Genomic DNA, 14,293 nt, shown 5'->3' with positions numbered 1-14,293 from the left:
CCTGGACAGGTCACCAGTCTATCACAGGGCCACACTTAGAGACAGACAACCAAGCACACTCACATTCACACCTACAGACAATTTAGAATCACCAATTAACCTCAACATGTTTCTGGACTGTGTGGGAGGAAGCCGGAGAACCTGGAGAAAACCGATGCTGCACGGGGAGAACATGCAAACTCCACGCAGAAAGATTCCGGTGCCCCCACCGGGACACGAACCGGCGACCTTCTTGCTGCGAGGCAACAGTTACCAACTGCGCCACCTTGCAGCCCTGTATTATACCATTGTCCCAAAAAAGCATCAAGATTGCATATGAGTATAAGCTAAAACAGTCAAAACTATTCTAATTTGATACATAAACTAGTGGGGCTGCAGGGTGGTGCGGTGGTTAGCATCATTGCCTCGCAGCAAGAAGGTCACCGGTTCACATCCCAGTGAGGACACCGAGATCTTTCTGCGTGGAGTTTGCATGTTCTCCCCGTGCAGCGTGGGTTCTCTCCGGGTTCTCCGGCTTCCTCCCACACAGTCCAAAAACCTGTCTAAACCCTTCTAAATTATCCGTAGGTGTGAATGTGAGTGTGCTTGGTTGTCTGTCTCTAAGTGTAGATAGGGTCAGCTGAGTCAAGACCCTAGTGAGAATTAAGCGGTGTATAGATGAAAGATGGATGAATGGATAAACTAGTGGGTTACTTCTGAATCTTGTCATTTAGTTTAGTCTTTTTTTAATTCAGTGTTTTTGTGATTGAAGTTGCAGATATCTTTGTTTAAACCTACCAGCAGTACTGTTGTATGATAGATGTTTCCAGCAATGGAAAGCATGACGATGAAGTAAGCTGTTTGCTCTTATGAATGAACGTGTATCTTGTATGTTTTTTTGTATTTTAATTCCCTTTGGAAGCAGTCTTGATGGACTTTTTGACGGAGGACTCACCTGTGTGTGAGCGGGTGTGAATCTTTAGGTTCTCCAGACGTGAGAAGCTCTTGTTGCAGGTGGGACAATGGTGCGGCTTCTCGTTGGTGTGCGTGCGGATGTGGATCAGCATTTTATATCTGTAAAAGATAACACATCATAGGTGTCAGAAGGGGTGCAGCATTTGACACATTGAGTATATTTACAAAGGTGTGGCTGCTGTTATTTGAAACTAATCCAAGGCTGAGAAAACAAAGCACCACATCTAGAAGTCCATTAACCAGCCAACAACCTGCTGACCTGAGGCTGAACCTCAATCATTAATGCAGGTTCATAAGACTGTGCCAACCGGGACATTACTTTATTTTTGCATAGCCTATGTCGCGATGTGCAGATCTTCCAGAGCATTATGTGACAGAAGTGCAAGTATGCGGAAGCCCTGGATTCAGTGACTTGTCGACTTCAGTTCTTGTCGACTAAGTTTCTGGTATTGCTTAACAAACTTTGAACAAACAGTGGAATAGAATAGAACTTTATTGATCCCTTTGGTGGAAACCTCAGGGAAACTGCTGAAAGAGTGACAGAGAAACGTGGGGAGAAGAGTGGGGGAAAGGATATGCAGCAAATGAGCTGCTGGCTGGAATCGAACTATTACCCCTGTACATGGGTCGCCTGCCCAACCTGTTGAGCTATCTGGTCGCCCATTTTGTTGTTCTTTGTTAAAACCAGATTAACCTGTAGCTCCACCTTGACAAACAGCTGCACTTTATACTACAAAACACATTTTTAAGTAACAAATGATGAATGTGTGGTTTGTGATGAGTCAGCCTGTGAATTAAGGATTTTCATGAATCCCTGTCACTCACCATTAACGAGTAGCCACGTCACGCTGACCTTATGTGATTGTCAGAATTTTATTGAGCGTCACTTCCTGTTCTGTCCTGCTTTCAGAGAGGCTGATCAACCAGTCGACAGCGTTGGCATTAACACTAGACTACTGATCATTAATAACCAGACTCTCCTCAGAGTGTGGGGGCTGCTTTGGACGGGATCATACAGTAGATCAGCTCTCTACTGTCTGGGTTTTAGGGTTACTGTGCACCAGCCTCAGCAACCAAAGTGACTTCAAATCATTGCAAATAATGAAACAGAGAAATACTTCAACCAAATACCCATAAACCAATAACACTTTTGCAACACTGTCTTTCGAAAGTAATGTTCTCATACAACTCAACTGCATTCACATTTTTGTTGTGAGAGAAAGATCAGAGTACAACGTCGTAGGAAGGACTGAAGAAGTCCACGTAAGGAGGCAGCAGCAGGACTTTCACCCAGAAGACCGGGGTTAGTCATTCTTAATTTAGTTTTCACTCATTGTTTGGGGAGGTTAAGGCACCAAACCTGCTTGGTTAGGTTCAGGACAACAGCACAGTTTGGGTTAAAGAATGACCCTTTTGGACATGTTTGAAGCTTCTCCTCCATTTTCTGCGTTACCAGGGTAACAAGTCCTTTCCCATTTAATACAGGATTGGTTTGATGAGAAGAGCTGTTGATTAGGAACATCATAGATCACAAACAAAACAGGAGAAAATAAGTTTCCCTGAAAACAGAACTGAAAATGCAGTTTAGTTGTAAAGGAATGTTTTGGGGGGAGACAAGGCTTTATATTTGTGTCCCTCTTCCTTTACGTATATATACTTAACTCCAGATTAGAGTTCTCACATATATCACATCACACACTCGACATAGTGTGAATACGCCTATAGTCTACTGCATTCCTTTGTAAATCTTTGCATCCATTGTTCTGTTTCTGGGAAATGTTCTGCACTTATACAGCGCTTTCATCCAAAGCTCTTTACAATGTTTTCTCATTCACCCATGAACACACACATTCATACACCAATGGCGACAGAGATGCCATGCAAGGTGCTGCCTGCCACTGGGAGGAGCTGCAGGTTCAGTGTCTTGCCCAAGGACACTTCGACTGTGGAGGGATCGAACCGCCAACCTTACGATTGCAGGACAACCCGCTCCACCAACCCGCTCTACCACCTGAGGCACAGCCGCCCCATTTCTCATGCCCTGTCTCATCTTTTGTGTTGCACAAAAGGAAAAAACAAATGTAAATGTTAGGAACAGGTGGGAGTCTCGTCCCTGCTCTCATCCCAAACAGGACATCAGCATTTGCACAGCTTAACATGTCTTAACATCTCGCTGACAGCAGTGCATGTACACATTACCTGGCATTGAAGCCCCTCCCGTTTCGAGCGCATCCCTCCCACTGGCAACAGTACCCAGAATCCTTTTCAGGCTTGACGTGGAAGTCGTTGATGTGATCCACCAGGTCCTGCAGCGAGTCGAACAGCAGGTGGCACTGGAGGACAGAGGAGGAGAGACGGCTGAAGTCACACTGATGATTGATGGTAGGAAATGCTCAAACTTCACGCTTGCTTTTAACTTCAGGCTGAATAAATCTGACGTGACTGAATAATTTCTGTGAAACAGACCGTTATCAAAAACCATTTGATAATCTTTAAATTTCCAATAACAAACGAGCGAGTGTGACTGCTGTTGATTGATTGATTTAATTGATTACAGACGATGTTTCCCTTCCAGCACAGTCCCAACATGTTAAAGATCCACATAAAAAGCTCAATCATTCAAGACAAAACAAAACAATAAAATCCTAAAAATCAACCACAAGCGGAATACAGAGCAATAACGACTGCATCAGAAATACCCAAATACAACAAGATCGTTTTATAGTTCCAGTAAAAACGTCATCGAAGATTTCATCACAGACCCTATTCCATTCACTAGAATTTATAATAATAGCTAATAATTCACGGGTAGAGCAAAAAAGAGGTTATGACAAGGCTGAAAGCAATAATTATGATAGTAAATAAATAACATCCAGATCTGTACTAGCTCATTACTATATTATATCATCCTATCACATTGTGCTGAGTATCTGTTCCCACTGATAACGCTGACAAACGATGCAGCTTCTGTCTCCACATTAAAACAGGTAAACTCAAACCGACTGAATCAATGGCGATACTGAAACTGTCAAAATATCTTGTTCTGCCAAAAAGGAACTTAAGATTGCTTTCTAGATAATGTGACAGCAACAACGGAGTCACGTGAGAGCGACTCTATTGTTCAGAATCAGTCCTAAATGAGACACGTGTCTCAGGTATCTGATATTTCACCATCATAGAACAGAATGGAAAAACAAAGAAGAATAGAAAAATACTTTAATTATCCCAGGCCTGGGAAATGACTGTGATACAGCAGCAGCAACAAAAGAAAACAACACCAATCACAACAGGAAAGGGCGAAAGTTAAATGCTATTTAAAAAAAAAAAAAGAAAGAAAAGAAAAATAAAGTGAAATTAAAATAAAATAAAATAACTGAACAAAATGTGCAAATTGAAAAAACAGGATTTTACAGAGCAGAGAGCTGAGAATGCAAAAGACCTCAACATGACGACTTCTTCTTTGATCCAATCAGGATCAAATTAGTTTCAACCCATTAACATGTTTGTTCAGTGTTTTGGTATATCTGCAACTTTTCCCACAAACAGTAAGTTCACCTTGTGTTAATAGTTCTTCAAACCTCAGAGTGTGGATCACAACTATTTTACATTTAGGTCTGACTTTCTCACCAAATAAACAATCCAAAACCCAAAAACGACTGATTTACAAAGGTAGACAAAATAGAAAAATGTTAGAAGCAAGAAGAAGAGAAGTGTCTTTACTTGTCGTCGTTAATTGTTAATAGTTGTTGCAGCATGATTTTAACCTTTGGTGGTTTTCAGTCTCTTTTTCTGTGATCATATATTTAGTTTTTAGCTCCACCTAGTGGTCACAAGATTAGTTACAGTCTTTTTTTTTCTTTTCTTTGATTTAAAATTTTTTAAAAAACTATGGTTTTCCAGCAGCAAATAACCAAATGTAGCTGATTTTTGATCCAGTCAAATGCTCAACAAAGACATTTTACTGACCTTTTTTATTAAATGACTGTATCGTGGCTCTACATGCTTTTTTTTCATACAACTGCAGTTGTGATTTCATGAACAGAAAATTCCGCGGCACATTGAACTAATCATAGATTTACCTTCATCCAGCGGCAGGCCAGCTGACCATCCAGCGAGGGCTCTGGGGAAACCGGCTTCTCTCTGTTCTGACCGATGAACAGGGAGGAGGGGAAGCTGTAGCCCCTCGGTGGGCTTCTAATGGGGAAATAGAACGGATAGCCCGGCGGTGAAGCTGCTTCCACACCTCGGTGATGAGCTGCTTCCTGAAAAGAGAGGAAGGACGGAGAGGAAGGTCACAAAGGTCACAGGAAGGCAATTTAATACTACAATCATCACGTCCGATCATTTAGAGCGTAATTAAGAGAAGCGACTAACTGCTCAGATCAACCTCGGACCATTATATGCAGACTTTGATTCTATTTGGTTCAGTTTTATTTCATTTATAGACAATTGAATCATAACATAAATCCTCCCAGGACACTTCACTTAGTAAAGGTCAAGACTGTACAGTACTAAATCATAGTGAGAACGCCAACAAGTTCTGCTTTTTCTTACTTTAACTTCAGCAAATACTTGATTTATGACTATATAAAACATGAAGTAAAGAGATTCCAGAACAAAACAATGTAAAGCATGAGATTGAAAAACAAGTTCCTGATTAATGCTACAGCATCAACAGGATTGTTTAAAAGCTCTAAGACATCCAGCGCCAGCAGAGATAAACACATTTTAGGGAAGGGGGGCGAGTAGTTTATTAACTCTCACAAGAAAAAGAAAATAAAACGTGTGCTCAAGGCTCCACCCTGAACAGTGGAAGCAGTGAGCAGACCCAATACTGAACTCTGTAACGGCTGATTAGAGGAAATAGGAGAAGGTGATAAAGATGGATAATTACTGCTGTGGAGTCTCTAGTCTTGTTTACATTGAGGTGTGTGATTGTTCGAAGCTTTAAACCACTTTAATATCGTTAACGTTGCTGTTTGAGTGCTATGCTGCTTCACTTAGTGCACAAACCTGCTCTATTTGTGTTGATAAAATGATGAATTCGTGATTAATTCTGTGTTTGGGGGATTTTTTTTGGACTCATAGTGAAAACTGACACTGGCCAGCTGGTGAATGATTGTGTACAGAAACAGTTTCAAAGACATCTGTGCCAAACTAATAAGTATGTCAGAGGAACATGAATGAATGCTTCTTAATACCCAATTCTGATGCTTTTGACAATTTCCAAAAGGTACTTTCTGAGCTAAACGATTAATCTGGGCCAAGAGGGGAGATTTGGTGCTCTAACAAAAGAAGCTGTGTGTTTGATGTTTTACCATTCAAGCATGGCTAGAATTTGATTTAGACAGAGTCAGTGGACGGCTGTGTGCTGTGTGCAGACACTGCACCGACAAATTAGATTCACTCCCAGGATCCCAATTCAATTCAATCCTGCTGAAGAAGAGTGGAGCACATTCAGCCACAATCAGTCCCCGCTTGGATTATTCTGAGAAGACTGTGGTCATGCCTTTCCACAAGATTCACTGATTACGTGAAGACACACACCTACACAGAACAGTGCATTTTTATGAAACAGAGGGAGTTTTATTCCTCCAGTCACATTTAACCCACACTGGTCATGTCTGTCAAAGAAGACAAAAAGCTGGGTCAGACTGCAGAGGCGGTGACGCATCGATCCAGCAAAATATAATAAGGACAGTGGTCTATTCCAACAAACTGACACACGGTAAAGAAATAGTTTGACATTTTGGGAGACACAGTCATTTGTTTTCCTGCTAACAGTGAGACAAGAAGATCTCTGCGTATTAGACACACAAATCTGCAGCCACTTGATTAAACTCCATCTTGTGCACCTTTTCAGCAAATTCATTATAAAGCTTCACATGTCCCCAGAATGTGTCCATTTAACTTTCAGCTCAAAATACTGCAAAGATGGCTCAAATTAGCATTGCTGGATAACCCTCTAAACTTCTACGTGACCTGTTTCAGTGTCTGTACATTTAAATGCTGCTGAGCTGCTGCTGTCCACACCTGCTTCAGGAAGAAGACTCTCTGTGTCTCTGACTGACAACTGAATGTGTTAGAGAACATGGACGTGGATTTACATTACAGCAATGTTTTTAACTCGTCAGATAATGTTGAGGTAGTTTTGCAGAGCAGACCCACATCTGGTCGTGGCTCTGGAGTGACTGCTGGTTAACATATTGTCCTGATGGGCTGTGTTTCATTCACTACCTTACACTTGTTCTGTAGTCTGACAACAAACACAAGAAAAACATGTAAATGAAGACGGCCTTATTAGGAATGCAGCGTGTGAGAGACACAGTGTCACAGTAACCGAGCCAGTCGTTGTTTCAAATCAATATTAAAGTTTCCACCATCTCTGAATGTCCGTCGGCATCACAGCATCAAATCTGATGATGTTTCAGCTCAAACTTATGCAGAAGTAGCAAAAATTCCAAAAAGGTTTACAAACCTTAAGGCACCACTGTAACTCTGCAAGAAAATCAACAAGTTCCAGAAATGCTAAACCTTTCTTTAACTTGGAATAACTCTTGTCGTATCTGTGTGTGTTGTATCTGAGCTATTTTACACAACCTACCGAAATGCATGGTTTTAATTTATCATTTTTGATATTTTATAACTTTGCTGTGCTTTGGAACTCTGAGGCACAAAAGAAAAGAAAAACACAGAAAAGCCAAAATCATTTGATGTGACTTTATAAAAATCTGCCCTCAGATGGGATCAGTTGAAGTTTGAATGCAATTTCAGCTTCATCACAAAAGAGAATACGTCAACTGGCTGGACTCAAATTCAAAGTAGGTGGTTGATTTACCACATTTGCATCATGCATGACGCATTTTGCAAATCAAAACAAATGTCATACATGTGGTCCCTGCAGGGATCCAACCTGCAAGTTCGTATGCAATCGTGAGCAACATTCATTTGTCAGACTTTGTGATCTGTGCAATCTGATTGAACCGTGCTCACAAACTGCTATTATGAAAAGAGCCACAGGTCTCTTTGTTATGAGATCTTCAAACCCGATACGGAGGTGGTCCGACTCTTTGTGCGCGTGGTGGAGCCACACTGTGCAACGGGAGTTCGGTCTTTAGAATAACATCTCGAAAGCCTCTGTGAAATGACAAAAGAGCTGCAGCTGCCACTATCTAATCTGATGGAAATGTACACAAACAAAATACTGGGAGCGTCTTGAGAAGGGGTGACACCAGCTGCAACGCTGGACGCTTGTGACACACGAGTACTTAGTAGTCATTCACTCATTATTTCATGATTACATGAGTTCATGTGTCGGACCACACCCGTCTTCAAAGTCAAAGTTTGATCTAAAGCTGTAAATTTGTCATGATCATACTGTCACACAGCTGGAATTGTGATGAACATTTTAATTGTCTTTGTTTTTTTAGTCCTGTGTTGGTTTTAGATTGGTGGTATTTGCATCTTTCACTGCCACCTTTTCACTGCAAATCTGACAAATTGTCTCCTCCAACTTGCTGTACTCTTCTTTTTCAATTATGTTTCAGACCACAACATGCTGACAGCGGTGGTGTGGTGATTTGGCTTTGCAACTAAACCCATGACATTGACGTAAGTAGATGTTCTCTAAGATGTGGTTGTTGGAATATAAGAAGTCAAGTCAGGCCTCGAGAAAAAACAGTTGGTGCCTTTAAACTAGAGCAGAAGAAGGGGATGCAAACAGTGGAAAACAACATGAACATAGTGATCGACATTTCTGTTGGTTTATATGCAGGTGAATGGAAACAAATCCAACAGTTGTGCAAAATGATGGCAGCCAGCTGAAATAACTCGGATCAAGTGATTATGTAATTATTGTAACAGGCCTTCCTGCGTGGATGTGACCATACACAGTGTGTCTCCGTGCTCTTATTTATTATTGATTAAATATACTGTTTGTAGAATAACTGGTAAATCATATTTCATCAAGCACAAATGCATGAAAAGTGCTCAAATTGTTGTCCTTCTGATATTCTGACTCACTATCCAGCCGTCATTACTGCATTAATACATGAGGACTCGGCACTCATGCATCAAACCGCATCCATCTTCAAAACCAGCTTTTATTTTGAAATCAACGACACACCTGTGACCTTTTACACCTGCATCTTGTACAATTTCTATCATGTTGACTAAATCTGACCACAGTTGAGTTGCACAGATGTCTAAATTCCTCAGAACTACTTTTGTGGCAGCTTCTGCTCCCACGAGTGTCTCCATGACGACACAGAGTCAAGAGGATGAAAACAGTATCAGCCTTGCTATCAGGGCTGGTGTTAAGTTTTGGAAGTAGAGTGGACTGTTGTTGTGGACTCACCCGAGAGAAGAGATGTGGCTGAGGGCTGCTGCTGTTGTGAGGGGACTCCAGGGGTGAGGAGGGAGAGGGGGAGGACGGGGAGGAGGGAGATGGGGAGAGGGAGGAGGCGTGGCGGGAGGAAGGGGACAGGCTGAGGTCCATGGCCGGAGGGATGAAGCAGGACCCAGGTCGTTCTTGGGAGGAAGACTGTGAATCTAGATAGAAGCAGAATGAGGCGATGACTTGTGGCACCGTACTGTCTCCTGATTTGCCTGATTTTATCTCACCTATTTTAATATCTACTCATATGTCACCACAAGGGCCTTTTTCAATGAATTCATTATTTGGATGTAGGTCACCACGTCAGTGCTGATGACGCCCTGCTGTTCTTGTCGGTGAATCGTGACAATCCCACTAATTTAACCAATCTAGACGACTGCCTGAAAGTCGCAAGAGGTCGAATGGTTCTAAATTTTCTCCGATTGATTGATAATTAGCAGGCGTCCTCATTATAAGTCCCAAAAGTGTTTATTGACCCTGCATTTGATTCCAAGAAGAACTTTTTCCTCACATAATTAGCTTGTGGTTCAAGTCTCTCTGCATCAGGCACAAGTTTTGCGTCTTCACCCCTTGTGATTCTTTATATTGTTGCCTTAGACAAAAAGCTGAAGCTTGTCTGCAGAGCATTTGGCTTTTATCTATAGCAAAGCACACAGGGCTCAATCCTCTCACTCTCTCGCTCTTCCAACCTCTAACAACAAATGCTGCAGGAAGACAATTGAAAGAAAAGTTGAAACTGCAGCGACCCTGAAGACGGCATGAGGATTTTTGAGACTGTCATCAGAACACTGGAGTTGTCTCCTTCAGCCTACAGAAAGCGTCATAACAACATGGCAACAGGGTGAAACACCTTTTAGCAGTAGCATTTGGAAAAGCAAAGATTACACCAATGACAATAGCGACGGCATTTTTATATATTTTTTGGCCCAAACCTGTACAACACAATACTTATATACTGAAGAGTTCATTTGCAAAAACAGATACCTCCATCTTCACAAACCTTCAGAAAACCCACTTTTCCATCGTCTACCTGAGACAACATCAATCAAACTTAAGTTATCTCTATTTTTGTCTTTTCTACTGAGTCAAATCCACTCAGTTTGATTGATATTATCTCAAGCAAACAACAAAAAAATAACTTTTCCAAAAATCTACAAAAATGGAGTTATCTGTTTTTGCACAGAAAAATACCAGCATTTGTTTTAAGACCACCTGACAGATACATCCCAGAGTCTAGGATGCTTTTAGCTCTGCTTTGGTCTCCACAAATTTGTGAGGGAAATATTCAGCAGCTAAATATTTCTCTACATTCACAGGCTACAAATGGGTGACAAACTAAAACTCCCATAAAGTAAGATGTTGGACCTCTACGTTCCACTAAAACAGCTTTGGTGAACCTTTGCTGTGGTTCTTCCTATTGCTGAACTCTACTGAAGGAATGAACAAAAGACATTCTCTCATGTTGTGTTTTGGTGATGGTGGTGGAGATCATATTGCATGATTCCAAACATTTTCTTCAAACCATTCCCCCTTTTTTTTTCTTTTAATTAGCCATCCATCCAACTCTGTGTGAGAACATTAACTGACAAAAACACAGCAACCTCTTGACAAAGAGGGCTGAGGAGCACAATCAGCATTACTGAGCGCTGAGGTAAAGTTGGAGTTCTACAGCGATACAGTCCGACTGCGACCGTCTCAGAGGTCGTGCTGTGGTTTTGCTCCGAGGTCGCTTCATGTCAGTGTCACGCTCCTCTCGTTATCACTGTGACACGGGACAATTAATGTGCATTGAATTGGATTTGCAATATTAAGTTAGTGGGAGATGGTGAGAACAGAAAATGAACTTATTGCGTTATGACAGTGACAGGGTGAATCACTGCAGCAGGGCATCATCAAAGGCATGTCGCCTCAGAGAGAGTCGACACGACGGAGGCTTGTCGTGCTCTTCAGCTCTTCTGGTAAACTCTCACCTGGGGAGGAGGGAGGCGATGGAAAGGTCGTGCACTGGAGCCGTGGTCGCGTGGCGCTGAGGGGGGCGCAGATGGAAGAGGGACAGGCCCTCTTTCCTAATATCACCGGACCGCCTGCTCGTCCCGACGGGAGCTTCAAGTCCAGCGGCTCGTCCAAAGACAGCATGGTGGCTGCTTACTGCTGCCTGCCTGGGAGGAAGAAAACAGGTTTATGAGTCGAGTAAATGGCTTTGAATGTGGTTTTGAACTCCAAGTGTGCAAAAAATATAAAGTTTACTTATTAGCTTTAAATAAGATTTGCTGACTTTACTGTTTTTAAAGAATAAGTGTATTTGATAGGTGTCAAAAGCCAATGCTAAGCTAACTAATGGAACAAACAAGAGCATACGAAAGTAAACCTCTCCCTCCCCTCTCTCTCTGACGGGGATCCACAGGTCTCTTGTGGGTGTTAACCACGACAGGAAGCCTCTCCTCGCCCTCACAGCGGGGTGAGACAAGTCTGATGAATCAGTAAAGACACATGTGTGCTACTCAGGAGTCAAAACAACCTCATGAACAGTCTCGCACAGCGGGACACGGACCAATCAGGAAACACGACGTTATTTTGGCACAGCTCGACGGCTGACATCAGCGCCAAGAGGATCTGAGGCAGTGTGACAACAACACAGTGGGGCAAAAAATAAACTGCATTTAAACCTGGAACACTTTAAAGCTTTAGAAATTCATTACTCCAGTTCTGGCCTTATAGACAACAGCAGCTATATGAAGGCTGTAGATGGGAGCTGCTGTGGTAAATGCTGCACAAATCACTTAAAGTGGCTGTGGAGTTTTATTTTTACCCCCTGGCCTCAACCAATTTAAAAGGATATGGTTCTGCATATTGTGCATCCACATGAGTTTACAGTCAGGCCAATTTGACTTTTCTCCACTTCTGACAACACCAACACAGGAAGACAGTAAAACACCCGCATTGTGATTATTTATGATGCATCAGGGAGAGCGAGTATAAAGAGAGGGCTCACATTTTTTACCCACTGTGCCTCATTTTTTCACTGCAATATAAAGTCCTGCACCTCTGTGGAAACAACACAACCATGCCTGGAAGTAAACAAAAGCTCACGCACGCCTTCTGTGCAGCAGAACACAGTTATAATGCCATAAATCATTAAAAAGGGGAAAAAATAAATATTTGACTGTTTACAAAGATTGGAAAAACCTGGAGTCAACATGTACAACATATTTCCCAGATCCCACAGATGTTCCCAATACTGGATAAAAGGTGACTCAACATACTACACATATTTTACTAGGTTTCAAATGTGTTTCCATGCTTGTCTCAGCGCTGCTTTGCGTAAACACAGCCTGCAGTTTAATCCGGTTCAGCCTCAAAGCCCCGGAAGGTTCTTCACGTGTTTGTTGGTCGTGGATGAGCCGCTGAAGGCTTCAACCAGGAGCACAAAATGTTTACTTTTTACAGAATCTGTTTAGTGCAAATTCTTTATTCTTGGCAAATATTTAAATGAGATACTAAATAAAGTAATTTTGAGTCTTTTTAAAAAAATTCAGTTTCAGGGAATGAGTAGTTTAAGAGTCATCAGAAAGTTTAAAATCTAATCATTCTGTCTGTTTTTGCAGTTTCTGGCTGGTTTATGGTGTCACTTGGGCGACTTTTCTCAAGCGCACTGGTGGGTTTTAGGGTTCAGAGGGTGAAGTCAGTATGAAAATAACAGGGTTTAGTTCTGTGTTGTCGATTCGAGTTGTATCTTCGTTCCTGAGGAAAAACCTCTGAGAGGCATTATGATGATGTGGGTTTGTTACTGTGATCTTCTGCATTTCTGTGGTCCTCTCCTGAGGGGCCAAAGGAGATTTTACAGTAGTTTTCCACTTGTGATGGTATGATACTCTGGGTGAAGCATGAGACAAACAGCTATCCCGGTCCATGACTCAACTCATGGGTTCTTGTTAGACCGGATGACTCAAGACCCAGATATCTGCTTCAAAGAAAAAAAATCTCACAGGAGGAAACCAAAGGGGGGGGGGACTCTGCAGTGAAGTGGACCAAACCTGTGGGGAAGCGCTGGACAGCTGCTGGGAAAGTTGACACAGCGAACTGACGTTTTTCACACCTGAGAGCTGCCGGGCACGTCCGCAGTCAACTGTTTTAAGTTCAAGTGTAACACGTGCCTACAATCGCTCTGTTTTGGTCTTTTTAGTTGCAGAAGCTGCCATTAAAGGCCAGAGCCCCGACTGACACAGCGACACAGTTCAGGGTCTGGAGCCTATTTCTCAGAAATATAGACAGAAACATAAAATAATGTCAGGTGGTGCAGAAACACTTAGCTTGCCAGAAAGCAGTTTATTTTCTTTTTCAACTGTAAAATATTTTGATCACTTCATATCTTGTTAACAAATCTATCATAACCACATTTAGGTTTTGGTTTAAGCCAACCTTCCAGTGATGTGCTGTTGAATTCCATCCTTTACTGCAAAAAGAAACTGTAAAAACAGGAGATGTGAATTTTCCAACAGTCTCTGAACTACTCATCTTTGATGTACTGTTTAATCAGAGACATCTAAGCTTAAAACCATGAAATATCATTAAAATCACTTTATCGTGTTTCATTTAAAAAATTGCCAAAACTACATAGTTTGTGGCAACCAGATTGTGTTGAGAAAAAAAAACACACACACACACACACAAAAAAAAAAAAAAAAAAAGTGGCAACCAGATTGTGTTGAGAAAAAAAAACACACACACACACACACAAAAAAAAAAAAAAAACACTAAAAAATCTGTGCACATCAGCACAACTGTGAAGCCACGAGTGATTCAACTGTGACCAACAGTCATGTGACGACATTTTAGGGACTTTTCTGCTGAAGTTCAGACTGCGGTTAAACAGTCAAATGAGGAGACAAGTCTGGACCTCACAATAAAAACGTAAGTAGTAAAATATCTATATTATGTAGAGTT

General features: G+C 41.7%; 1 protein-coding gene across 2 annotated transcripts in view; it reads right to left on the bottom strand.

The window, feature by feature from the left end:
- The window catches only part of LOC103367030 (zinc finger protein GLIS2-like), a 49,309-nt gene that overhangs the window by 8,205 nt on the left and 26,811 nt on the right, over positions 1-14,293 (bottom strand). For both annotated transcript variants that reach the window (XR_520702.1, XM_008294925.1), the window contains exons 2-6: positions 11,320-11,508; positions 9,311-9,504; positions 5,034-5,216; positions 3,154-3,287; positions 935-1,053 (exon numbers count right to left, since the gene is read on the bottom strand). Coding sequence is in view for 1 of the 2 variants with exons in the window: in XM_008294925.1 (XP_008293147.1) it covers positions 935-1,053; positions 3,154-3,287; positions 5,034-5,216; positions 9,311-9,504; positions 11,320-11,485 (796 nt within the window). In the remaining variant the exon portion in view is untranslated. The remainder of the gene's footprint in view (positions 1-934; positions 1,054-3,153; positions 3,288-5,033; positions 5,217-9,310; positions 9,505-11,319; positions 11,509-14,293) is intronic.

This window comes from Stegastes partitus, unplaced genomic scaffold (genome assembly GCF_000690725.1).
Source record: "Stegastes partitus isolate 25-593 unplaced genomic scaffold, Stegastes_partitus-1.0.2 Scaffold1007, whole genome shotgun sequence".
NCBI lineage: Eukaryota > Metazoa > Chordata > Actinopteri > Pomacentridae > Stegastes > Stegastes partitus.
Note: the sequence above shows the minus strand (reverse complement) of the source record. Positions and strands in the feature narration are given on the sequence as shown.